Source organism: Sycon ciliatum, chromosome 1 (genome assembly GCF_964019385.1).
Source record: "Sycon ciliatum chromosome 1, ocSycCili1.1, whole genome shotgun sequence".
Classification (NCBI taxonomy): Eukaryota; Metazoa; Porifera; class Calcarea; order Leucosolenida; family Sycettidae; genus Sycon; species Sycon ciliatum.
This window is the reverse complement of record NC_088643.1, coordinates 25,762,205-25,789,763: the sequence shown is the minus strand read 5'-3', so window position 1 is coordinate 25,789,763 and position 27,559 is coordinate 25,762,205. Positions and strand designations below refer to the sequence as shown.

The 27,559-nt window shown below is 48.3% G+C and overlaps 2 protein-coding genes across 5 annotated transcripts in view; both read right to left on the bottom strand.

Moving 5' to 3' along the window:
• LOC135820196 (uncharacterized) overlaps positions 1–8,134 on the bottom strand; it is a 45,924-nt gene extending 37,790 nt beyond the window's left edge. For 2 of the 4 annotated variants that reach the window (XM_065333520.1, XM_065333511.1), the window contains exons 1-4: positions 7,778–8,134; positions 6,599–6,610; positions 6,399–6,472; positions 5,457–5,521 (exon numbers count right to left, since the gene is read on the bottom strand). In XM_065333520.1, the coding sequence (XP_065189592.1) occupies positions 5,457–5,521; positions 6,399–6,458 (125 nt within the window). In that variant the 5' untranslated portion in view covers positions 6,459–6,472; positions 6,599–6,610; positions 7,778–8,134. The remainder of the gene's footprint in view (positions 1–5,456; positions 5,522–6,398; positions 6,473–6,598; positions 6,611–7,777) is intronic. The other 2 variants (XM_065333530.1, XM_065333526.1) reach the window with 2 other exon arrangements.
• Positions 8,135–11,565: 3,431 nt separating this feature from the next.
• LOC135820189 (coiled-coil domain-containing protein 22 homolog) lies at positions 11,566–27,559 on the bottom strand. Its single transcript, XM_065333503.1, has 18 exons — positions 27,318–27,559; positions 25,787–25,958; positions 25,041–25,173; positions 24,231–24,361; positions 23,644–23,728; positions 22,585–22,754; positions 22,201–22,327; positions 21,622–21,689; positions 20,961–21,008; positions 19,236–19,355; positions 18,803–18,922; positions 16,634–16,750; positions 15,865–15,966; positions 15,373–15,480; positions 14,935–15,030; positions 14,154–14,213; positions 13,403–13,477; positions 11,566–12,313 (listed from the first exon to the last, which is right to left on the bottom strand). The coding sequence occupies exons 1-18, from the start codon at positions 27,365–27,367 to the stop codon at positions 12,200–12,202; spliced, it is 1,896 nt and encodes a 631-aa protein (XP_065189575.1). The 5' UTR covers positions 27,368–27,559; the 3' UTR covers positions 11,566–12,199.

The following is a 27,559-nucleotide window of genomic DNA, read 5'->3' as shown; positions in this document are numbered from 1 at the left end:
GTTAGAGTAGCTGCCAATGCAGTACGACTCCCTGATGTATAGAGAGACTTTCTGGAAAGAAATAGGGAGACTAGGAGGAAATGGAATTAGAATGGATGTTAGTTGCCGAATAGGTGATAGGATTCGTCAGCAAAAACATACTTTGGAAGAGAGATCCCGTCGTCTCCAAAATAGGCGTGAACGGGCGAGTCAGCGCCGGTCACAGGAAACGTCGGCAGAGTGATCCCGTCGACTCCAGAACGCGCGTGCTCGGCAGAGTCAGCGCCTTCCCAGGAAACATTTCCATCAGTTCCCACAACGATGAGCTTAGTAACAAAGCATAGCGTAGGGCCCTGAGCTTCCAAGCTCTCTCGTTTGGTATTTGTGTGTTTGTTTGTGTGTTTGTGTCACGCCTGGCGCTATCCCGTATCTGTCCCGTACCATACCGTACCATCAAACACAGCTGGCCACATACAGCTGGCCGCAATACTCAAATAGGGCTTTCAAACGCAAGATCATAACGTGAAGCAACTTGGAAGAATGGGTATGAATGCGAAGTGTATGGGGGAATGCATGTAGGGCGTTAGTGCGGGTTCGAATCCCAGGATATGCCTGAAAAAAAATACCGTATTTTACCGGTTGTAAGTCGACCCCGGTTATAAGTCGACCCCCCTATCTGGAGGTCTCAATTCTGCGTTTCAAAGTTTTCACCCAAAGAAGCACTACTGCTTTGTTAACCACCTCCTGCTACTAACACATCAACAAATCATGTAAACATTCCTTTATTGGAGGATAACGTCCCAATCCTTGAAAAAGGCCAATAAACTGGCAAAAATGTACAAACATGGTGCACTCGTGCATGCAGTGCAGGTCATTTTTTGTAAGATACTGATAGTTCCCGGTTATAAGTCGAATCCCGGTTGTAAGTCGACCCCCACCCTTTCTCCTTCTATTTTCAGTCGTAAAAGGTCGACTTACAACCGGAAAAATACGGTAGGAGAATTGAAAAATTTATAACATCCTTATGCTTTTTTTGCCGTCATCAAGGCGGTAGACGGTGTCGTATTACCCTCGATCGTACCTGTCCCGTACCGTACCGTACCATCAAAGACGGCTGGCCACAATGCATATTCAAATAGGGCTTTCAAATGCAAGATCATAACGTGAAGCAACTTAGAAGAATTAGTATGTATGCGAAGTGTATCGGGGGATGCATGCAGGGCGCGCGATAGTGCGGGTTCGAATCCCAGGTTATGTCTTAAAAAAAAAGGAATTTTTTAAAGAATTTATAGCATCCCCATGCTTTTTTTTGTCTAGGTCATCAGGGCAAAAAAGCATAGCGTAGGGCCCTGAGCTTCCAAGCTCTCTCGTTGTTCCAAGTAACAGTTTAGTTTCGTTTAAACACCTCTTATTATTTTTCTCACCCCACACCCCTCTACTCTGTTATCGGCCCTCTTAAGAGTTGTGTTCATCACTGTTGAGGCTTCCGTGGAAAACGAGAGACCTTGGAAGCTCAGGGCCCTACGCTATGCTTTTTTGCCTTGATGACCTAGACAAAAAAAGCATAGGGATGTTATAAATTCTTTGAAAAATTCCTTTTTTTTTCAAGACATAACCTGGGATTCGAACCCGCACTATCGCGCCCTGCATGCATCCCCCGATACATTTCGCATACATGTACATACTAATTCTTCCAAGTTGCTTCACATTATGATCTTGCATTTGAAAGCCCTATATTAATATGCATTGTGGCCAGCCGTCTTTGATGGTACGGTACGGTAGGGGATAGGTACGGGACAGGTACGATCGAGGGTAATACGACACCGTCTCCCGTACCGTACCGTACCATCAAACACAGCTGGCCACATACAGCTGGCCGCAATATTCAAATAGGGCTTTCAAACGCAACATCATAACGTGAAGCAACTTGGAAGAATGGGTATGAATGCGAAGTGTATGGGGGAATGCATGTAGGGCGATAGTGCGGGTTCGAATCCCAGGATATGCCTGAAAAAAAGAGGAGAATTGAAACATTTATAACATCCCTATGATTTTTTGCCGTCAGATGCGGGATCGCGCCAGGCGTGACACAAACAAACAAACACACAAATACCAAATTAAAGCTGTGTGGACCCTGGCTAGCGCCAGACGTTACTGAAGTAACGTCTTCTGCATAGCTACGGGAATAAAAGAATACTACTACTACTACTATCTCCACAGGACTGTCATTGCAGTGACACAATGATTGCTCATCAAGGCTGAGCGGATCTAGTAGTGCAGAGAGTCACCAGTCAGCATGCAACTCTGAGCAGGAAGCAAACGGTGAAGTGTCCGGTGCGGAGCACACTTGCCGTAAATCATTTATGTTATCTCAGTACGCATCTCAGTGCACCGGACATTTTCCAGTGTATCATGGAAACGCCATACCCTGCAGTCCCGCTTAATCTCCTGTATAACTGCGCACTCTACACTCTAAAAAAAGCCTTAGACAGCAAAATTGATGTGTGGCACTGCCGTAAACCCAGATACATAATTTGGAATCATCTTTCCCAATAAAATTTCGAATAATCCTCTTTATGCTAAAACTGATCAATGTCCAATAAGTGCAGTCTGTAGACGCCGCCGCTTGTTATGGTTTGGACATGTCAGTCGCAAAAAGAAGGACACCGTGCCCTCCAAAGCCCTTCAGATGGCAATAAATGCAACAGACGTAAAGAAGCCCAAACGTAGCGCCCAGTGACCAGATGGGTAGACAACATTAGGAATGACCTTTCACTTCGCAACATGTCTCTTTTGGAAGCGGAGCAACTTGCCTCAGACAGGCCACACTGGCTCGATATTGTCGACAGATGTGTTGTCCCTGCTGTTTGTGCCCCTTTTGGCACGTGTGTGCGGACCGCGCGCGGACCTTTGGGTGAGTGGTGTCCTAGGTTGGTGCTGTTCTGGAAAAGATCCCTACAAGGATAGGGCATAAACAGGTTGAGCAGCTCGCCAGCCGGGGTCTTCTTTGAAACTGTTGCTTGCAGGTTCCTCCATTGTTGCACAGTTTCGCGGGGCTCCCGGCTGGTGTCAACCCTCCTGGCCTACTCGTCACTTGCCCAACGGTCTCGTCTATGCCTCTTTTGTTTCTGTATTCGCCTATCTATGTTGCACATATTTCATTTCTTTCTTCTTCCTGTCTTCTTCTCCTGTCTGTCTTCTCATTTTGTTTTCTTCTCTCCCATCCTCAGGAGAGGATGCATTATTTTTCATGTGGACGTATGTTGTCCCTGCCCTTTCAGGGCCGGCGGAGCCGCTCCGGTCGGTCCGGCCATGGCCGGACCAACTTTTCGGCCACCGACGATTTTTTTTACGACAAAGTAACTTTATGTAACTTGTTGTGATCATCGATTTTACATGCATGTACGCGTACTTGCGATCTCGCTCTGATCTTGCCGTGCACGCGCGTGCGCTTGAATTGAGGGCTAGCTGTGGCCTGTGCACGTGGGCCTGTGGTGCGAGTCGCGTGACCTGAAAGCACGTGCCATGATGGATTCTATATTGTAATAATTATTTGTAGTCTTGAGGGTATTTCGTCGAGTGCTTCAGATTCTTTTACTGAACGAAGTAGTTTTTCAAATTTTTCTCGCTGTTTGGTCAGCTTAGCTGCAGTGCATGCTTAGCAGCTATGGCTTCTTCCAGCGAAATATCTGTGCCAGAAGTTCCAGTCCACCCAACCACTTCCTTCGCGTTTCCTCGGCGGGAATTTGGGAAAAAGACAGTGGTGGAGCGCTCTTGTCAGGCGTCATATTTCAAGACATGGTCTTGGTTGACCTACGATGAGCAAAGAGACGTTTTGTTGTCACATGTCACACGAGCGCAAGTGCTGTGCTGGCGAAAATACTTGGCCGGACCAATCAACCATTGCTTCCGCCGGGCCTGCCTTTTGGAGGATTTGTGCCCCTTTTGGCACGTGTGTGCGGACCGCGCGCGGACTGCGCAGGTTTCGCATGCTTGCATGATTATCGTACGCATTCTTGTTGTTGTGCGCATGCTTGCATAATTATCGTACACATTCTTGTTGTTTTGGGGCCTTCTTCCTGAGACTCTCCTCGAAGTAAGAACGACAAATATCGGTCCTCTGTTTGTGGTACATGTGAGAGAGTAATCGGAAGGGCTATCGTCGGGACATAAAACCCCCCGACGACAGATGCATGATCCTCATTTGGTTTTTTCATATGAGCTATATGCGTGCTGTATTAACCCATTATTATAATTTTTATTCCCGTACCTATGCAGAAGACGTTAGTAACGTCTGGCGCTAGCCAGGGTCCACACAGCTTTAATTTGGTGTTTGTGGCAGACGGACCTCCATCTGGCGCTATCCCGTATCTGTCCCGTGCCGTACCGTACCATCAAAGACAGCTGGCCACAAACAGCTGGCCACAATATTCAAATAGGGCTTTCAAATGCAAGATTATAACGTGAAGCAACTTGGAAGAATGAGTATTAATGCGAAGTGTATCGGGGGGTGCATGCAGGGCGATAGCGCGGGTTCGAATCCCAGGTTATGTCTTGAAAAAAAATAGGAGAAATGAAAATTTATAACATCCCTATGCTTTTTTTTGCCTAGGTCATCAAGGCAAAAAAAGCATAGCGTAGGCCCTGAGCTTCCAAGCTCTCTCGTTATTTGTGCACCTCATGTCAGAGCCACTGATCATAAGCAGCACACCGTGGCCAAACATATTTGGATGGCTAAGGTGTGTGTGGGGGGGGGGGGGGGCAGTCACATTGGAACTCCACACACTCGTGAATGTGCACACAGATGCGGACGAGTGTCAGTGTGCGCATCCCCCCCCCCCCCCCACACACACACATACACACGCATGCCCACATGCACACCCACACACACTCTCATACACATACACACACCTACACACACATACTCATATACACACACACACACACACTCTCTCTCTCTCTCTCTCTCTCTCTCTCTATCTCTCTAATATACACACACACACACACACACACACACACACGCACACACACTCTCTCTCTCTCTATCTCTCTCTCTAATACACACACACACACACACACACACACACACACACACACACACACACACACACACACACACACCCATACACACACACATACACACACACACACACACACACACACACACACACACACACACACACACATGTGCATGCATATACTGACTATACATGGTCCTAATTTGAACTGTCCACCTCTGCACACTGCGCTCTTGGCCCACATTCACACCACCATACTCCAAAGCGAGTAGAGTTCCTCGCTATGGAGTATAGAGTATGGTGTTGTGAATGTGGGCCAAGAGCGCAGTGTGCAGAGGTGGGCAGTTCAAATTATTACCAAATGACCGAGTTTGTCGCTACTTCTGAGTTATACATGAACCTAGTATACAAATCTACAAGTCTCGCACAAATCTCAGAACGAGTCAGTCATGCACATACCTTGCTACAGAGTCCCCGTGCCCATCCCTCCTTTCATTACTCGCTCTCTCATGATCCCTCGCCACCTGAGGCAACATACAAACAAAAAAGCAGTCCAAACGTGAATGCAAGAAATTGTGAAACAAGCAAAACAGTCCTTGTTCTGTACACCCCATGAAGTACGTGGGCCCCGGAGTCAGAAAGTGATTGACAGAAGATCAGATCGACCTGCCTTGCTCCATTCCTGCACCCAATACATTGCCAACTACATGGCTGACTGTACCTTCCGGAATACAGGCTGCACTTTAAACACCGTAGTTCTCCCTAAACAGTCGCCGCCGCGTCTTATACTCCGATGGTCAAATGAGCAGTGTGAAATACAGGATAGATGTCTGTATTTTGTGAGAAAAAAATCTGGATGCGGCTTATCCAGTGCGACTTTTACTCCGGAAAATGCGGTTATCTCCCGTATCATGTCTCTCAACCGGGTGTCCTTCCACCAGGGTCGCTTGAGTACTATTGGAGCTGCAAGTTCATGTAACCACTAAGCGTGTCATGCCATAGAACAAAAATGCCACTGCGGTGCCGGTTAAATGCCGCAAAATAATTTTGCCTCAATTAGTACACCATCCCTAGATTACTAGACAACCCCGAGAATGGTCAATTTTCTCTTGGTGCAAGGTGACCAAGATGTGTTCAACCTTACCAAATAATGGTCTACAAAAATTAATAATTATTGAACCTTCTGAAGTGGTGCAGGCTGCATTCTTACGATGGGAACAATTCCAGATGCATCCTGATTGCAGATCTTATTGCATACAAAACGGGGCTTTCATGGAAGTACTTCGAGTATGAAAATAGGATCACAATGCCGAAAATGCCTGGTCTGGCTATGCTGCTAGACCTGTAAAGCCAGCCTCAAGTGCATTCTTGACCTTTCAGACATGACACTGTAATACTTACTAAGTCACTGAATTGAGGTGGTGGCCCATCGGTCACCTCGGCCGGAACTGAACTTGCCATGTCAGGCCTGAGCAGAGAGAGCAGAGAGAGCAGAGAGAGCAGAGAGAGCAGAGAGAGCAGAGAGAGCAGAGAGAGCAGAGAGAGCAGAGAGAGCAGAGAGAGCAGAGAGAGCACAGAGAGCAGAGAGAGCAGAGAGAGCACAGAGAGCAGGCCTGAGCACAGAGAGGATGTCGGAGGGGATATAATACAGTCAAACCTCGTTAGGACGCGGAACTTCAAGGGACCGAACAAGTTTGTTTGTCTTGTCGGGAGTTCTTCTTATCCAGATCTGACCTTGAAGAAGAATTGATATGCATATCATATGGATTGTATTTATGTGAAGGTGCATGCAGTGGCATATGTAGAACTTTTTTTCATAACATAACGCAGCAACAGGTAAGTACAATGTGCAATGAAAATTCATTACAGCATGTCCTCCACCTTGTGACATGTTTTTCCAGTACAAGAGGCGTCAACTATCGGAAAAAAACTACAGCCAGCGCACCCACGGGGACCGAAAGTTCATACTACACGCTGATTTTGTTCAAATCACGCTTGAAATCAGTTCATCTTCACGAAAGTTCGCCGTACAGGAGTTCGTCGTAAACGAATAATTTTGACTTGATATGATGCCTGGCCAACCATAGGATTGGCCCTAGTTCGTACTAAAGGAAAGTTCGCCTTATCAGTGTTCATCCTAATGAGGTTTGACTGTATAGATATAATTATTCACACCAGCGTATCACGTACTAGGAAACAGAGTGTGCTTCGAGTAGTAGCACGTCGCAGTCTTGCAAGTACGGTAAAACTCCCCGAAATCCGGGCACTTCCATGTAGCGGGCACCTTTACGACCACTCTAGAGTCGCAAAAATGGCTTTTCAACGAAAAACGCCCCTAAAAGCTATTCGAAGCAGCAAAGCTAATTATCACTAAAAGCTATTGATTGGCATAAAAAATGTTTGCTTGCATGCAGTAAGTATTGTACTTCTACTGCCTGGATAGTTCATCAGGTTCTTCTAATGCTGATCTGGCCCAGGATGTATGAGATGCGAACCTTGAATCATCCAAGGAATCGTTTAGTTGGTTGCCAAGTCCGGCTTTGATTCACCCCTGATTCCGGCCTATGAATGATGTAGCTGGAGATACCCACAAAAAAAACATGCCGCCATCGCCGGATCCCATGTGCAGAGAGGAAGTCTCCTGGAGTTCTGGGCTCTAGCTATTTTGCTTGCTATAGTATAGCCTATAGTATAGCCTATAATAGTATAGGGTCACTGGGATACCGCAAGACTGTTCAGGTAGATCTACTCTTCTTCTAGTTCTACTCTACCTCTCTCACCTGTGCTTTCAGGAATGTTCGGCTGTGTTGCTCATCGGTTGACACAGCTGCAGGCCAGCCAGGGGATGTCTATACGGCCGGCAGTATGGCTCTACGACGGGATGTTGCGCGCGTTTTTGCTCTGCGGTGCGCAAGAAGAAGACGTTGTTCTGACTTCCGTAGCGCGGCCGCCCTCCCCTCAAGTATCCTCGAGAAAGATAGGACTATTAGGAGTCTTTAGCTATTCACGGTTTGTTCGTTATCAGGTATTGCAGCTTCAAGAACACAGAGCAAGCGCTTGGTTTCGCGATATTTTCATTTTCCAACTGCCGATACCACATGCACAGCGTGCATGTACATGTGCTGCCTAATGTAGTAATGAAACCAGAATGAAAATAAGGTGCAAACTGTACGCGCGCGATCTGGAATCTGCTGTCTGCACGTGTTCGGAAGATATTGGTACAGTCTGAAGATTGACAGTGTGACCTACCGAGTCTGCATGTGACCTGGTGACGCGAGCGAGTAAACGTCAAACACTGTGTCAAGTCTTCACAGCCGGCTATCTCACTCTCGAAATCTTGCATCGCAGCTCAGGCCGGGGCTAGCGCTATCGCTGGCATGTGGTTGGCGCCCCGGCAAGGCCAAGGGGGTCGGATTTCAGTTGCCAGCACTGTAGTAGCAGTGTCGGACTCGGAGGCAAGTGAACCAGGCAGCATCACCTGATCACGAGATCAGTGGCAGTGCTCTAGTTTGGTCAGACATGGTGACAGGTCTACGCAGGATGATTCCTCACTGCACTGACTTCACTCTCTTTGGTAGTTTGGAGTTAGGAGAGACACAGGTAAAGACTAGTAAAGTTAGTTAGTTCGGAACTTATGCCTAGTGTCTGCCCGGAGCAGAGGACGAGCTGCGCACGGCCTCACACCATCATTGTCTTGGACACGGTGTCTCAGAGCTGTCAACCAACCTGCTCTCTTTGTCTGCCACCAGCTACCAGAGCCTAGGGTAGGGAGGGCTAGTACTAGTGAGGTCATGTATTTTATGACCCCCTGTCTGCCACCACCCCAGGTCACTCGGGTATCATGCCGTCATGGTCACGGATTGATCGTCGTGCGCCATGTGACCAGTACGGCAGTAGGCAGTACTGAGGCCTGCATGAACCATTAGGCATTATTGACCGTGCATTGTTTGTGAAAACCCGGGGTAGGGGCTAGCAGGGCCAGGGGGACTTAGGGGATACGGCCTGTCGGGGAAAGTAAGGTGATGCATTCCGTCCCCAGCCAACGCTCTAACTAACCAACTAACTTACTTGTTGTAAGCCAGTACTTGCTTTGACAGCACAACCTACGACATGTTGATCCACCTCCTTCATGGTCTTCTGTGATCATGGCACTTGGCAGCGGAAACATGCGGATTATGATAGACAAGACGATGGTAGGCCTACGCTATTGCAGTATTAGCAGAGAAGAACTACCGCCTGCTTATACTGATCATAGCATGGGCTGAATAGCAGTGACCTGACACGCACAGAGCTAGTATTAGTAACCTCTGATCAACTACAAATGGCGTATGCAAAACCGGCTGACTCACTCTCTAGGCTAGCGCACTCCCTCTCTCCCTCCGTCCCTCCCCCCCCCCCTCTCTCTCTCTCTCTCTCTCTCTCTCTCTCTCTCTCTCTCTCTCTCTCTCTCTCTCTCTCTCTCTCTCTCTCTCTCTCTCTCTCTCTCTCTCTCTCTCTCTCTCTCTCTCTCTCTCTCTCTCTCTCTCTCTCTCTCTCTCTCTCTCTCTCTCTCTCTCTCTCTCTCTCTCTCTCTCTCTCTCTCTCTCTCCAGAGTACTGGAAACGGATCCGATCACGTGACTAATCCGAGTCCACAATCTCAATACAGTGTATTGAGCAGCTGCATGCAGGGGACTGACTTTCCCTACTCAGAAACACCCTCAGGGTGTACTTGTATAGAGGATATGTGATTACCTCATCATTTGGCGTGTTTTGTATGGGGTGACATCACAACTTAACAAGCACTGGCCGTTACCACTCAATACAAAGCATATAAGATCATAATAGCAGGGCCTGCTCTAGACATTCAACACAGCCTGGTCAGAGTGTACCTGGCGCATGCAGGCCAGCCGGGTCAAACCGGGTCAGATCATTCGGCAGAAAAACAACCAAAAAGCCTGCTCAAAACGCAGGAAACAGAAAGGCGAATTTATTACCGGAAATCGGAAATTTTAGAGAACAAGGCAAACTACCAAAGTCCGCAAACGTAAAAGGTAAACGACATTACGTGAAGAATGCAAAGCAGTTTCATTGGATTCTGATTTAAAGGGGAAGTATACCCTAAAATCAAATTTTCACCAGTTGTAGTCTTCGGGGTGCTGAGTCGAATGGTCTTGGTCCGAGGAAGCTGAGACGCTCCCTTCCTACTTGAATCCCAATCGAACTCGCGCACTTCCACCGAAACTGGGTGACTGCGCCCTACTAGATGGAGATTTGTATGCAAAATGTCACTAAAAGCGCCATTTCGTTCTTATAAAAGCACGGATGACCGCGATTGGCCCATATGTTGTAGTCTTTTGGACGCTGAGTCGACTGGTTTTGGTCCGAAAAGGCTACGATGCAGCGCTCCTCCTTTATTCCCAATCGAACATGGTTGAAGAAGCGGTCACGTGCTCCTGCGTACACCAGTCACCTGGTCACCGTGCCTGCAGGGTACAACTTACTAGCCTGTTTGACCTTTTTTGGGTGCAGTCCTGTCACTCGAGTTGAACTCGAGTTGAACCTTGGTGTGAAAGTTGTCGCCTGCTGGCGCGGTGACCAGGTGATTTGGGCACCCAGGAGCACGTGACCGCTTGTTCAACCATGTTCGATTGGGAATAAAGGAGGAACGCTGCATCGCAGCCTTTTCGGACCAAAACCAGTCGACTCAGCGTCCCAAAGACTACAACATATGGGCCAATCGCGGTCATCCGTGCTTTTATAAGAACGAAATGGCGCTTTTAGTGACATTTTGCATACAAATCCCCATCTAGTAGGGCGCAGTCACCCAGTTTCGGTGGAAGTGCGCGAGTTCGATTGGGATTCAAGTAGGAAGGGAGCGTCGCAGCTTCCTCGGACCAAGACCATTCGACTCAGCACCCAGAAGACTACAACTGGTGAAAATTTGATTTTAGGGTATACTTCCCCTTTAACAATTTGAAAAAAAGGAATTCTGTTTTCTAATTATTGCTAGTAGCAGGACGAACGACCAAATCCATCGCCGCTCATCTTCCTTTGGAAATGCGTCTTGCACGAAGCGCATGACATGGATAGACTGGCATGGTCGTAGTCCAGCCAGGGTCGACCTTTCTTCCAGAAAAGCGTGAGTTCTTTTTCTCTTCGCTGCGGGCTCCATCGTCCAAATCACCAGTCGGCTGAAAAATTGCAACTGTGTCAAGGCTATACTATAGCCAAAGTAACGCTTTTGACTGCCTGCCCCATCGACTTTGTATGTCCTGACTTCCTGCTCGCCGCTAGCTGGCCAGATCGTGCTCGAACCAGTTGACGTGACCGCAGTTGACCCTTGTAGCCGAGTTTCTGTCGCTTGTAGACTGTAGTGTGTAGATCTACGGTTGTGCTAGATTTGCAACAGATGGGGTCCGCGAGTCGCAAAATACCGGAATTTTATGAATCCATTGTCAGTTTGAGACATTTTTCAGCCGGGTCAGACTGGACCCGGTGTTATCTGTTCAGCCAGGTCGTGCAGTTCCCCAGCCGGGCGCGTGACCCGGCTGACCCGGCTCTCCAGCAGGCCCTGATATAGGATGAGGTCATTCTTGCAATCTCTATATTTCCGCGTACCGAGATGCACACTGCGGTAGCTGATTCAATGTAGCTACTGAGATGCACACTGCGGTAGCTGATTCAATGTAGCTACTGAGATGCACACTGCGGTAGCTGATTCAATGTAGCTACTGAGTTCTGGTAACAGTGACTACTACTATAAATATTGTAGCCGGCTTGCCAGAGTAAAGTATCAGAAGGAAATCTAGCAGATTGGCAAACTTGAAATAAAAAATAATACTTTAAAATAGTATTGATTATGGGTGGGGCGTGCTCCAATGAAGAGCTGCTTCCGGCTCTCCGCCTAAACATTCTGTGTAAGAAATACTTCAATTTGCAAAAATTATGAAATGCAGCCCACTGGTACAACATGTGCAAAGGAACTTTATCATTTGCTTCGGTGACGTCACAAATGCGCCGGTCTTCATTCATAGCTAGCTACTTCCTATCCATTACAAACTGTCAATGTTGAAAGCAGGGTACTATAGCCTGACTGCCTGACTGCCTGAGCCTGCTACAGGATTTATGACATCATTGTGACTGTGCTGGTGTGATGAGATCTGACGGTGTGTAAGAAATAGTGGACGAAGCCATTGTCACGGTGATCAGGCCGCGAAGTTTTCACTTTCCTTTCAGCGTTGCAGTGTAGGCCTTGTTCTCGGTGCGGATCTCCTCGTAGTCCTTCGTGATCTTTTCCAAATTCTCACGAACACCTTTCTTGGTTTCTTTCTCGATCTGCAATTGGAGCAGGGTGGAAGCACAGACACACAGGTACAATGATGCAGTGTGTGATTTGCGACAATGGGTGGCTTAAAAGTTACCACATACACGCACGCACGCATGCATGCACATACAAATACACACACACACACACACACACACATACACACACACACACACACACACACACACACACACACACACACATACACACACACACACACTACTGAAACAGAACCCATTACTGCAAATGCCGAGAGCCTGACCGATACAGTACGGTGCGAAGGCATGCATGACAGTGTGATGATATGTGAATAAAATCAAACAAACTAACTACTTCTTTGAAGTAGCTAAATCACAAATACCAACCTACTTTTGAAAAGTAGCAAAAACCACTTTGGAGACCAAAACCATAAGTGCGTTTTTTTCTGGTCCAAGGTTCACTGCCTTCCATTCCGCATGTGCATGCATTGTACTGGTGTTGTCACACGCTACTCAGCAGCTAGAAGATCAAGGAACTGAGTGGTAGCCCACCGTACACTGAGGATAGAGTGTTACACAGTATGCATCACCCAGCCTTGCACTGTGCATCTACAATGCTACAGGATGATGCAGGTCACTGCACCAGTGCTACAGGATGATGCAGGTCACTGCACCAATGCTACAGGATGATGCAGGTCACTGCACCAATGCTACAGGATGATGCAGGTCACTGCACCAGTGCTACAGGATGATGCAGGTCACTGCACCAATGCTACAGGATGATGCAGGTCACTGCACCAATGCTACAGGATGATGCAGGTCACTGCACCAATGCTACAGGATGATGCAGGTCACTGCACCAATGCTACAGGATGATGCAGGTCACTGCACCAGTGCTATGTTAGTACGTAGGAATGACCGGCTTCCTGACAGACTCTACTGTGCTTGGGCCCGTGGCCATGCCATGCCTTGTACATGCGTGTGATCGCAGAATGAATTACAGTACACGCAGATGCAATACAACTTACAAGGAGTGGAGAACCCCTTGATAGGCTACACTGCTTGACTTTGGGTCTTCCCTTTTAAAAATAAATAAAAAGCCTCCATGCTGCATGGCCTTACCTGATCCTCTAAGTCTCTGATTTCCCGTAGTGTCATTCCAGTCTCCTCCACGGCTTTGATCAACTGATCAAACTCCTGCGGACGTGGACAGGGAAGAATGCCATATTATAACGACAGGAACTGAAGTTCAAAAGGAAGTACTGAAACACCACAGACTGGCAGTAGAAACTTTAACAGGTTGAGTTGAAGCCGCACACCAGAGAGCAATATTGCCAGATCTGCATATCGCAACGCCACCCCTGGCGCAATTTTAAAATACTCTCCGTGACATGCACACATACATGCATAACAGTATGCAACATGCACACATACATGCATAACAGTATGCAACATGCACACATACATGCATAACGGTATGCAACATGCACACACACATGCATAACGGTATGCAACATGCACACATGCATGCATAACGGTATGCAACATGCACACATACATGCATAACGGTATGCAACATGCACACATACATGCATAACGGTATGCAACATGCACACATACATGCATAACGGCATGCAACATGCACACATACATGCATAACAGTATGCAACATGCACACCACATTCCAGGAATGTAAGTATAACCGTGATGATGTATGTGCAGTACCAATGTACAGATGCAATGAACCAGATCCCAGAAAGATATTTAAAACTGATAATGCAGAGCATCTTCCCCTCTAACCAATAAATGCAGAACAAGGCAGCATGCATTCCAAGCCTGCATGGTTATTTTCGGCAGCGGCGACACAACCTACGTCGTGTAAGGTGGCAAGGTACTTGTAAGCCGACCGGCATGTTTCATCCTTCTTTGCGTCCTACACAAAGACAACAAGCAAAGGACAACAACAATAACTATTAGCACATTTTACCATCCTTGACTACATCCACAATATTGACCCTGAACATTTCATCTTCACCACTTACCATGATGATATAGTACAGCCGCTTGGCAAGGCTTTATCTACAAGTAGGCGTTGTCCTCCAGCCACTTGAAGGCCTGACAGCCATGGTTATGAACGGTTTACTATGTCCTGTGCCAGGTAGCACAGCTGCTCGGCTTTACATACTGATTGTCCAGTCCATGTCTTGATGTTAATCATCCGTGTGTGTGTGTGTGTGTGTGTGTTTGTGTTGTGTGTGTGTGTGTGTGTGTGTGTGTGTGTGTGTGTGTGTGTGTGTGTGTGTGTGTGTGTGTGTGTGTGTGTGTGTGTGTGTGTGTGTGTCATTGCCAACCTCGCACCCTCTTTCTTGGTATTCTCCCAGCCAAAGCCTCCTTTAAAGCAACTGCTGTGCTGAACCACATGACCAAAGTAACGTATTTAAACTATTTTTGCATAAAGCAATGCACAAACAATGTCAATGTCAGCCAGTGCTGAGCATGATCATGATGATGCACATTCCAAGTTCTACTCCACAGCACACAACTGTAGGAAAGGTTGTAGGTGTTGTGCCCCCCCCCCCCCCCCCACACACACACACCCACACAGTGAGAATTGCACTGACGTGCATTTACATACGTCCGACGTTCTCTTATACCTTGAAGATCAGTTCATCCGTAGCAGTGAACGTTCTTCCCAGCTTCTCACTGAGCATATTGATCTCCTTCTGCAGCTGCCTTGTATCTGACAGCACCTGTACACCGACCAGGGTAGAGAGCAATTACCACATGATGCCGGCTACAGCAGTGACACGTGCTTGCATGACTTCAACATTGACAATGCAACAATGCGCCATCCATAAATAGCCACTCTCTCTCCTCTCCCTCCCCCCTCCCCCCCCCCCTCTCTCTCTCTCTCTCTTCCAATGGCCCAAGATCACCCTTGTGTGCTGATGACTGGCAGCATGGAGTGAACGGGGAATTCCCATCACTACGCCTAGTGTGCCTGCATGCATTCGTTATAATGTGCCCCCCCCCCCCACACACACATACAGAACGACAAATTGAGGATATGAATGCCAGCTGGTTGTACATACCTTTCCAATTTCTCTCTTCTGTTTGGAAATGTTGTTAACAATCTCCATGATACGGCGTGTATAGGAAGAGCGGCTGATATCCTTGGTCAAACGTTCATGCTCTGTTACCTGGATGGTACACAGGCAGGACGCCCATGCATCCAATAGGAAAAAAAGACAACTCGTGTTCAGTACGATATGACATGAATCATTTCAGTGAGAGCAGCTAACTGCGAGACCCCTATTGCAAGACCAAGAGTTGGCAACGGTAGGTAGGGCTGATGGAGGACAACACTGACAATGAAAGCACAAGGAGGTCATCATATGATACAACACAGCACAGGACAACAGTACGTATGGGCCAGAGAGCAATGCGGTGGCATTGCGTCGAGGCAGTAAGAACTGGCACACACGGCCATGACCCATGTATGCACAGTGGCCGCCTGACTTGGCCCAATATGACCCCGTGTGCTCACTTGTCCTGTAACTGAATGTGGGTCTGCGATGACCTACCAGCTGTTTGTGAAGCTCTTCCTTGGCGCGCACTTCTTTGCTCGAATCCTTGATCTTGTCACGAAGCTCATTGATCTCTTGCAGCATTCGCTTTGTATCCGTCTGAGAGAAGCAATAGAGCGCCAAATGTTAGTGAACTGGGCTCGCAAAAAACCGTTCAGTAATACTACAGTACTATTACAAGTGGTTTACAAGTGGTTTACAAGTGGTTTACAAGTGGTTTACAAGTGGTTTACAAGTGGTTTACAAGTGGTTTACAAGTGGTTTACAAGTGGTTTACAAGTGGTTTACAAGTGGTTTACAAGTGGTTTACAAGTGGTTTACAAGTGGTTTACAAGTGGTTTACAAGTGGTTTACAAGTGGTTTACAAGTGGTTTACAAGTGGTTTACAAGTGGTTTACAAGTGGTTTACAAGTGGTTTACAAGTGGTTTACAAGTGGTTTACAAGTGGTTTACAAGTGGTTTACAACACCTTCAACATCCGAGCGCCTCTTTTCAAACTGTACAGAGGTCTTACTAAGGCTGAACTCTAGCCGAGTTGACAATTCTCATGCGACCCCCAGCCAAAGACTGCAATTGCACACTGTTGATAATTCACAATTCCGGTAATGGCCTTGGTGAACGCATCCAATCCTTGTGATATGTACCCGGTGGTGGCCATATGTTTGATGATCGTAATACACCGGAACACAAGACTGATATTGACTTCACAGCATTCAAACTAAATCCCATTGTCCATGTATCCTGATTACCTACCCTGATTACCTACCATCTTTGAGGAGTTTGTGACCTTGAGTTCTCTGTAGGTTGCTATTAGCGATTGCCGGCGTTGCTCCCATTGTCCAGCCAGTGTGACTATGCGCTGTGCACTGGTCTCAACAATGTCCTGTTGTTGGGCAGAGCCATGTGGCAAGTAGACAAACCGACACAGTAATACAGAGTCACACTCAGTGCACCATTGCAACAGGTATGTAATCAAGCACGCTCAGGAGGTCATGATGGCTGAATCTTGCCCTTGCCTGCAGCCCAAGGGCCTATGGCCCTTGGGCTGCAGGCAAGGGCAAGATTCAGCCATCATGAGAGGCAGAGCATGCTTGATTTGATTCACGTCTTACCGCGCGAAGCAACATATTAGGGAAGGTCAAAGGTTGAAAGGTCGAATTATTCCGGAAATGACGTCAAACGGTCCTGACAGCCTGATTATGCCCGCGGCGGGAAGACCGCCTATTGGCTATGGCCCCGGCAACGATCACGTGCCATGTAAGAAAAGACCATCTGTGCAACTTGCTTCCCAAATTATGCCCTTGTACAGTATTATAAATTTCTAGTTGCTGTTTTTGTTTTCTTTTAGAAGTGAAAGCCTCTTTTAAGGGCAAACAGAGCATGATTTTGCTGAATAATACTGGCATGCTCGGGCTCTCCGCCTTCTCCGTGAAATACCTAGTAATACTGTACTCAGACATCTCTAATCGGACTGGCATTAACCAGAGGAGAGTGACGCGAGTGCTGTACCTAGGCTAGACTCTCTAAGGGGCCTATTATATGTGCAACTCCAGCCCGGGCTGGAGCGAGCGGGCCAGCCCGCCGAGAGTGTTTACATGTGCACGGCCGGGCTGGTCGCCAGCCCGCAGTGAGTTTATATGCGCTGACCACACGCCAGCCCGTTGTGAGTATGCAACGAACACACTACGACTGCAGTGTGCTGCCCCGGGCTGAAACGCAGGGCTGCACGCCATACTCATGTTATAACCCTAATAACCTTTTTTCTCACACAATGTATTCTTCTGCTGATTTCTTTTCGCGCTATGGTACATGCTTGGTGTGTTGTATCACCTCGTTTCTTTTTCCTGTTTTTCACATTTTTAGCCGTCCATATCAAAGTATTTTGCAAGTAGTTCCTCTCCCATTGTAAAATACAATCATGCATGTCGACAAATAAACAGTGCTCACAGCACGTCCTTCTTGTTGCTGTACAAAAAGCTTCATAGATTTTCAAGGCAATATCGAGAATCCTCTTTATAACTTCCCTCAAAAGGTAAAAGTACCTATTTTGTAGTATGAACGCAGTGTCTATACCATAATAATACAACTCTGGCCCGGGCTGGTCTGTTTATATGTGCTTTTTCTGGCCCGCCTCGCCGGGCCAGCCCGCTTGCCATGTAAACGCATCACAGGTTTTGTGTGGATTTGTGTACAACCCCGAGATCCCGTTGCAGGCGGGCTGGCCCGCCTGTCGACCAGCCCGGGCTGTCGCTGCACATATAATCACCCCCTAGGACACCCATATTGCACTGACCGGGCTACACGCCGAGTCACAGTGTGCTCTGTCTGCGTGTGTGTAAATAAAATAATAAATTTCACGGTTCGCGTGAGACTCGGCTGGAAGCCGAGTTTTCCGCATCCGCCGTGGGAACGCCACCACCCTCTAGGATCAAAGGCGCAGATGCAGCGCCTAAACGGTGGGAGGTGAGTAGATCAGACCCACCACCAAGTGGTCAAAGACCGAAATCCCATTAGCTGCATCCATGTTACCCTCGTGCCAGGCCACGAGTTCCCAATTAACTGTGGGTCACAGCACGGCTGGAAAAATTTCTTCCGCTTCCAAGCAGGACTTGAACCTGGTACCCTCTGTTTCTCAATCATGGTCTTAGACCATCCCACTATACCTGCCACTGTGCGTGTGTGTATGTGTGTGTATATGTGTGTGTGTCTGTGTGTGTGTGCGCGTGTGCTTACTTATAAAAAAAGATACCAGGTCGTTGACGGCAGTTGTGTACCCATTCACCATTGTCTCGTGTGGCTGTTTTTGAATGTGTTTGATAGCAGTTTCTTTGAGTGAAATAGAGTAGCAATGTCCTCGCCAATGCCAGTATACATTCAATACATGTATGTATTCAAAATCATTGTATTGTGGTAGGAGCACACACAGAACACTGACCTGTAGCTTGAGAACATTGGCCTCGGCATCTGGAAGCATCTCCATAGCTTTCTTCTTGATCTTGTAGTCGTCCTCTTTCTCCGTGTTGGCACGTTGTAGAGATTTTCCCATCTCCACAACCTAAATGTATGTATCATGTTTGATCAGAATCGTCGGGCACACAGTAAGGATAGTACTACCCAGAGGATGCATCATGTATTCGTATCAGTCAGCACAAGAGAGTAAGAGCACGTGAGAGGCCTACACACACACACACACACACACACACACACACACACACACACACACACACACACACACACACACACACACATACACACACACACACGCGCGCGCACACACCCGCGGTTGTGGAAGACTGACATGTGACTGAGTAGTATATGTCGGGCCGGTGGTTCTGTGGCGGGTATATGCACGATGGCATACTACTTACCCTGCTTGTGTTTGTTGAGAAGCGTTTGATGTCCAGCTCCATACGCTCCAGAGTACCGTTGATCTTCTCCAGCTTGCTAGTGAGGTTAGCTAGCTCATCTTCACGTTGTTGCATGATATCCTGATAGATACGCATAACAAAGATAATGCGTAGCTCAGTCTGCGCTGAAGAAAATTCTCACGCAGATGTACCGTCAACCAGTGGCCAGGCAAGTCAGACTCGTTGGATTTCATCACTGGAACTCTGAGTGAACAGCTGAGCTTATCGCAGAAATGCTGAAATAGAAGTGGTGCCTGCCAGACAGGCCTGCGGGATGCATGTCAAGCTCACTGTTTTCAAGCACAATATGTAACTGTCTGCAGTGCTGCATATCTTTCCCATTGCTATGTTAGGGGGACACCGTGGGGAGGGGGGTCTTTGTAGGAGAACAAAGACAGGATACGTACTCAGATGATACTGAGAACTGACCCACAGCCCACCAGGCTATCATCACATACACATACACTATCCCAACAAGCCATCCTGGATTTGCTAGAAGTGCAGTACAGATCGCATAGGATAGCGCAGCCTAACCAATGATTTCTCTAGAAGGTCACAGCAATGTTGCAATGTCGCTGATACCCTCACACAGCGGGGTAGATCCTACGTGACATGGCACAGCATTGCGCAACATTGTGCAACAGTTACCATGTCAGGACCGGTGGCAAGCAGAATGTGATTGGTCCGGCCATACCCTATCCTTTCATACTTTGCGTATGATACGATGAGTATGGTGAGTATGGTGGGTATGGTGGGTATGGCGGGTATGGTGGGTATGGTGAGTATGGTGGGTATGGTGGGTATGGTGGGTATGGCGGATATGGTGGGTATGGCGGGTATGGTGGGTATGGTGGGCATGGCGGGTATGGCGGGTATGGTGGGTATGGTGGGTATGGCGGGTATGGTGGGTGTGGCGGGTATGGTGGGTATGGTGGGTATGGCGGGTATGGTGGGTATGGTGGGCATGGCGGGTATGGTGGGTATGGTGGGTATGGCGGGTATGGTGGGTATGGTGGGTATGGCGGGTATGGTGGGTATGGTGGGTATGGCGGGTATGGTGGGTATGGTGGGTATGGCGGGTATGGCGGGTATGGTGGGTATGGCGGGTATGGTGGGTATGGCGGGTATGGTGGGTATGGTGGGTATGGCGGATATGGTGGGTATGGTGGGTATGGCGGGTATGGTGGGTATGGCGGGTATGGTGGGTATGGTGGGTATGGTGGGTATGGTGGGTATGGCGGGTATGGTGGGTATGGTGGGTATGGCGGGTATGGCGGGTATGGTGGGTATGGTGGGTATGGTGGGTATGGCGGGTATGGTGGGTATGGTGGGTATGGCGGGTATGGTGGGTATGGAGGGTATGGCGGGTATGGTGGGTATGGTGGGTATGGCGGGTATGGTGGGTATGGTGGGTATGGCGGGTATGGCGGGTATGGTGGGTATGGCGGGTATGGTGGGTATGGTGGGTATGGCGGGTATGGTGGGTATGGTGGGTATGGCGGGTATGGTGGGTATGGCGGGTATGGTGGGTATGGTGGGTATGGTGGGTATGGTGGGTATGGTGGGTATACACATGACCTCATCAGCAGTAAACATGCGTTGCTGCCCAAAACGTTGGTCCGGCCATGGCCTGACCAAACGTACTGGTTCCGCTGGGCCTGCATGTACAATGTACTAATGTCCTACCTCGGCACTCTCCACCTTGATCTCCTCAACAGCAGCGGTCTCCGTCGCCTATGCACAGGAATCAGCCAATGAACACGACACCAATTCAATACAAGCCTCGTATGAGACAGAAATTCACTACCCCAGCTGAAATATAGGTACGCATATACCTCTCCTTCAGACATGATACTAAGTTAGAATAGGCCACATAACAGCAGCTGAGTGTAAGTCACGTACACCATGTATACAGGTTGTGCAAATGACATCATCGTGAACTACGATGATGTCATTTCCATACCCTCTAAAGCACCGACATGGCTTATACAATACATGCATTTACGCTTTTCATCATCGGGAGTGGCAAGCCAGCGAGTGTGATGCCACTCCATACAAAACACCCGGGGGCACCAATACTAATGATGACGTACTAGCGTAACCTCTAGCATCTAGACACATTGCTGCATTGTCTTGACCCGGCCTCATTGTGACTACACGCACAATGAAGAAATACAATAATGGCATCGGCCCAACAAGGCCTCATTAGTATACTAATAGGCTCAAACCGCGGGCCACGGTGACACGATCTGTACCATAGAAAGTGTGCAATCCTGATAATTATGCTCTATTCAATTCATACTTCGCAGTGCCCTTCCTCCATGTACAACTGTACTAGCTACCGTACCTGTGTGAACTGCAGGTCTTTGGCGTGTGTGAAGCGAGTTCCCTTGTCCTGCTGGTAACCGCCACGTGCTGCACACCCAGGATCAAATCGGGACATACGACAGGACCAGTTTGTACAAGTGGCTGCTCATCACATGAAATCACTATAACACAAGGTACATGTACTGGCACACCCAATAGGAGTGATACATGCGGTGCCAAAGGCATGAAAGACATGACCATGCCAGACTGCAGACAAATTGAGTTGTTATAGTGCCCGCCGAGCTGTTGGTCGGATATCTCTGTCTCAAGTACACACGTGTGAACAGCACACAGTCAAGTACAGTTGCGCTCAGGGAAATCCGACCCAGCGTGCACAGTAGGTGCCCTTAACTAGCATGCCCTTGACGCCCTGGAAGTGGCACGAATGCGGCTGGACGTACACATCTACAACTGCAACGATGTAATCGGAACTAGTCCAGGCCGCCAGCTTTGCACTTCGGGTTGGATTTCATTGAGCGCAACTGTACATACACGTGAGCACACCAGTTAAGTACACGTACACACATGTGAGCCGTGACACCAGCTGCACTGGACTTACGGGCGAAGGAGTCGAGCAGTTCGCGCAAGTCACTGAACCGAGTGGCGGTGGCAGACTGCTGCATGGCTGTGCGCATACTCGTTGCCAAGTTCTTGTGTCTCAGGTCAGCCTTGCGCTGCTTGTAGTCCTGGATCACCGGGTGGACAGACACATAGACACAAAATAATCAATAAGGAAGATTCAGTGTAGGAAACCATTGCATTACAACTTCCCGGTCTCTGCTGGGATGACAGCTATACCATAGCTCATTGGTTGTGTGCATGTGCGTGTGCGTGTGTGCGTGTGCGTGTGTGTGCGTGTGTGCATGCGTGCACGCATGTGATTGTGAAAAGACCTGACAGTGAATGGTGATCCATGGTGGGCACGCATCATCCTGACACTGACCTGTTGAGACAGTCCCGACCTCAGACCCAGCTCATTCCACTCGGTCTCCCAGTCCTGGGCTGCCGTCAGCTTGACAGCGTCCCACTCCAGAATGGATGGCACAGCGTCGTAATTCTTATGAGGCTGCTGAGTGACTGGCCGGAGGTGTTGCTTGAAGTATGCCCTCGCATCTGCGCAAACCAGTATATATGTACGTCAGAGAGGAGCCAGTGCAGGTGCTAAGAGTACAGAGTTCAGAGTACAGAGTACAGAGTATAGAGTTCAGAGTACAGAGGGGGTCTGCTACTGTATCGGTTCTTCTTGTCTAATTCAGTCAGAGATCTGCAGACGTTGAGGTGGCCAGGGACAAGCAATGCATGGGCATGTGCTCACTGATAAAGCATAATCACACAGTGCATTTGTTGTACTACATGATTGCATGAATTGTTCATCATCACCAATGTTGCATGACAGCTGATCGATTCCTTGCTGTCCCACTTATGGCAAGTAGGAAGTCATTCGCACAGACTGAGAAGGTAGAAGAAGATTCACCATTGTGCCTCAGATGTTCATGCTCAATGCGTGAAGCCATTTGCACGTAGCTAATCAGGCTCGGTGGAACCGGTCCGGTTAGTCAGGCCATGGCCGGACCAACTTTTTGGCCACCAACATGTGTTTACTCTGACTGCTGAGGAGGTCATGCCTACCCATCATATCCTACACAAAAGTATGAAATGCCAGGGTGTGGCCGGACCAATCCAAAACTGCTTCCGCCGGTCCTGCTAATAGCTAACAGTTATAGTGAAGGCTTGCGTAGGTGCTGTTCAAGTTATGCACCGCACATTCCACTGTATCCTTGAGCTGCACCATACTCGTAGTCTTCGTGCATTACTTCCCATATGTCGTGGCGCATTTATCCTTTAGTCACTGTTACAATAGTCTTGTCATCATCGTCGTCGAACACCAGGTCAGAATTACTGCACATACACACACCAGGCCCCAGTGCCCAATTTCTGCATACGCCACATACCGGTTCCACACATCCGTACAACCAGGGTGAATTCCTTCGAGAGACCTTACCTTTGCCAACAGTAGTTTCCAGGTCACAGAGGCCCGTGGGTGCAAGCAGTGGTGTTACGCGAACATTGTGACGACCAGAAGAGCCCTGTAAAGACACACGCAGCACGTGTTACTTGTGAAACGGAGTCAGACAACAGTGGTTAAGCCATTTACACCCTGTCGATGATAAATCACCCACCAAAGTAGACTAAATGTTGTCCCCGATGCACACCAGTACCCTTTCCGATCAAAACTTTGGTTTCAATTGGCAATCAACAACTGGTGATATTGGGCTTTTCGGAAAGCTTGCGCTAAAAAGCATTCTGTCAACAATACTATCAATAGTATACACCGGTCCCTTTACAACCTGGCAGCACCATTTGAGGTGAGAGGTGAGGGGAGGAGGGGGCAGGGTTCAGATTCATGAGTACAATACAGCAAAACATGGGACTAACGACCACCCCTTGGGGCCAGAGAAAGCGGTCTTTAGTGACAGGTGGTCCTTAGTTAGAGGTTTGCAGCGCACAACCATAATATGAATGTGAGACCGTCCGTGCCTGGCGAAGTGGTCTAACACACCGGAAAATACGATACATTGCTCGCCCTACCTCCCAGTGCCAGTGCCCAGTTGCTGCATCCATGGAGCGTCCATGCTGCTTGCAAAAGCCAGGCGTCCAGCGCTGCTGCAGCTGTCGCGCCAGCTCGGCGGAGATGTTGCGGCCAAGTAGCACAGCAAAACCTGCCACATGGTATGCGTGCGCATAGGGGAGGGTAGAAGCAACCAATACTAGTGTCCTTGTTAACCTATGATCATTCTATTATGTCTTACATGTATAAGACACTCGGAATATACGTACAGTGGTTCTTGTAATGACACTGCCATAGAAGTTACAGATACTTGAAGTACTCAGTACTGCAGACAGCTGTTTCAGCCGAAGAGGCCTCATCAGCGCAACTACAAGTCAAATAGACTGACCAAACTACCAACCACGGTCGTCGGCGACATTGCGTTTTCCAGTGCTCTGAGATAAGGGTGCCCTTCTGCCCCGAGGTGCCTGGATAACAGAGGTTCTATTCCAGAACACTATTGATATATTTAACTTGGATACTGAGCCAGTAAATATAATAAAAATAGAAGAAATCCCATGGAAACGAGTTATGAAGCAACTATCCACGACTGTAACAAGATAATAGTAGTCAGAAAGTGTGATAACAGGGCACAAAACTGACAGGCTACTGAGACATTCAACGACCTAAGGCCTAGCTCTAGCACATCTTAAGTGCGCAAACCAACAGCCGTTACAGTTGTGGATAGTTGCTTCATAACTCGTTTCCATGTGATTTCTTCTATTTTAATTACAATTGATATACCTCCACAAATGCAATGTAGACTTCACTGGACGCAGTGTATGGCTTACCTGTCGGCTCATCGGAAGTCTCGCCTCCATCTCTTGGCAGGCGTTCGATCAGGAACATGAACAGCCGTCGAACGCTCTCCACGTTGGAATAGAGAAATGTCTGGTAACCAATTTCTCCCTCATAGCCAACATCCTGGATAGGGGAGACGATGAGAAATACTAGTATTGACATGAAGAGTGTGTTATGTTCCGCAGGCTGCACCTCCCATCATGTCCAGAGGTGTTCCGGTTTGGTAGCAGACAAAGTACGTTATGGACCGGGGGAATATGGTTTGCTGGTGGCAACCTGGCAGACTCCGGAACACATTTCCATGCAGGAATATGTGTGTGTGTGTGTGTGTGTGTGTGTGTGTGTGTGTGTGTGTGTGTGTGTTTGTATGACAAACAAGGTTGATGAGCAGGCACAAAACCTCAAACTACGTGTCTTTGTGACGCAATGAAATGGAAGGGTCTGAATTTATCGTTGTATTGAGCTGCATAGGCCTCCAGCCAATACAAAGTCCACCATTCCCTATTGAAAATTACCCCCACTGGTGTGTAAGGAGTTACCGGCAAGTGAATTTAAAAACTTCTTAGATCACAGACCACAGCGTAGTGCCTTGCATACGTATGCCAGCGGCGCTGTGCAATATCACTATTATCATAGACCATCGTTAACTATGAGTACAGTGTGGTAGATTGCATGCTTGTACCAGCGCCGTGCAATACTATTACTAAAATAGTAATAACTACAGCTAGCTTAGTACCTTGCATGCCTGTGCCAGCGCTGTGCCGATGCGAAAGCGCACCGACATGCTCTCCGGCAGCTTGAGCGGCAAGTCCACATCGCTGTTGATCACCTTCAGGCATCGTACGCACCCTTCAACGATCAGCTCACTGCTGAAGGCGGCTAGTGTCTTCAGGCTGTCATCAATGGTGCTGTGCAACGGAGTAGAGGAATAGCAGCCATGCTTATCAGCGTGCAATACGGGACACGATCCAGTCACGCCGCACACACACAATGATGTCTAGGCTGAAGGACTGGATCCGTCGCCCTACGACCGAACCTATGATTGGGGATGTAATGCTGCAATGATTTTGTCTCACCATGCATTCTGTATATCCCTGGCACATGCAGTGGACACAGCGGACCGCAAGCTAGACGCAAAGTTAGCTTCGGGCTTTACTCAGTGTATGTATGCTAGCATAAACCACCCCTGCCCTATTCTAAGGTCGAAATATGCCTGGAAGCGAGTCAGACTAGCTGCTTGTAAGCAATCTTGCAACTGCTCGTGAAATGCCTTCTGACTATTGCCAGGCGCTGTGTAGCCCTTGACCTGCGATCACCGTGGGACTTTCACTCTTATAGAGTGCAAAGCCGCATGACTCGTGCACTTGATCGGGGCTTCCGGGATGATTGCGGGGCATTGTGGTAAGAACAGTTCACACATCTGTGTTACCAATTTTGGGTGACCACCGGTGATACTTGAAGTGCAATTATGTACAATCATACATCATGTACAACTGTGGTCTGTATGAAATAGGTGCTTATTTCTTTTCCAGTCATTCAACAACTCAACTTTCTCTGATAAGGTTTCAATGACCGAAACAGCTGTCCGAAGGAATTATATTGCAGTACTCGGAAGGAACCTCTTCAGTCTTGTTGTTGAAGGAGGTATGTGTGGTCGGCCACAGAGCGCAACGGTGGTGGTGGTGTAGTCAATTTATGCAGAATTTTCAACGGCCGAATGCTGCACAAGAAGAAAGCTGCAGCCTGCAGCTTACTTTCTGCTTGTGCGCTGCCCCGAGATACACAACATGTAGCCTGGCTGGAGGGCCGTGGCGCACTCAACTCACAAGCGAAATCATAGCCTTTTTACCCAGTTCTTCTGCTTGGTCATATCGCTGTTAGTGCGTGCGAGTGGGATTGATCTAGCTTTCGTCACTGGGCCTTTCCCTGGCGCCTGGCATCCACTGCCGTCACAATTATTTTGATGACCTGACCATTCCCGGCGCTAACTAAAAAAAGCTAAAGCGACGCCCATCGACGCTTCCCTAGAACAACCCGGTCAACTGTACCCGTCATGACACGGTCGAGCGATTAGCCAGACATGTGCACAAGCGATCCGACAGTGAGTAAGGACTAGGCCAAGGCAAGGGGTCGGAAAGCCACGATAACAAGTGAATTATACTGAAGGACCTTGCTGCGATCGATCCCCCTTTGGCGAATTTCCACCACAGAGCCCATCTCACACAGGTTCGTGGCCCAACACACGAAGAAGAGAATCGTAGACTTACCAGCCGACCTGTCGCAAGGTAACGATGATGATGTTGTCCACTTCATCCATGGCGAACGGGTAACTCACTTCTCAAACCTAGTTTAGTCTAGCTGAGTTCTCGGATCCAACCCCGCTCCTGGAATCAAGGACAACTCCTCACCTGGGCTGGACTATCTACTAATCTTTAGAGAGTGCACTGGTGGAGTGGCCTGGTGGTGGTGAGATGAGATCGAACTGACTCGACTGTGTCTGAGCTCGATC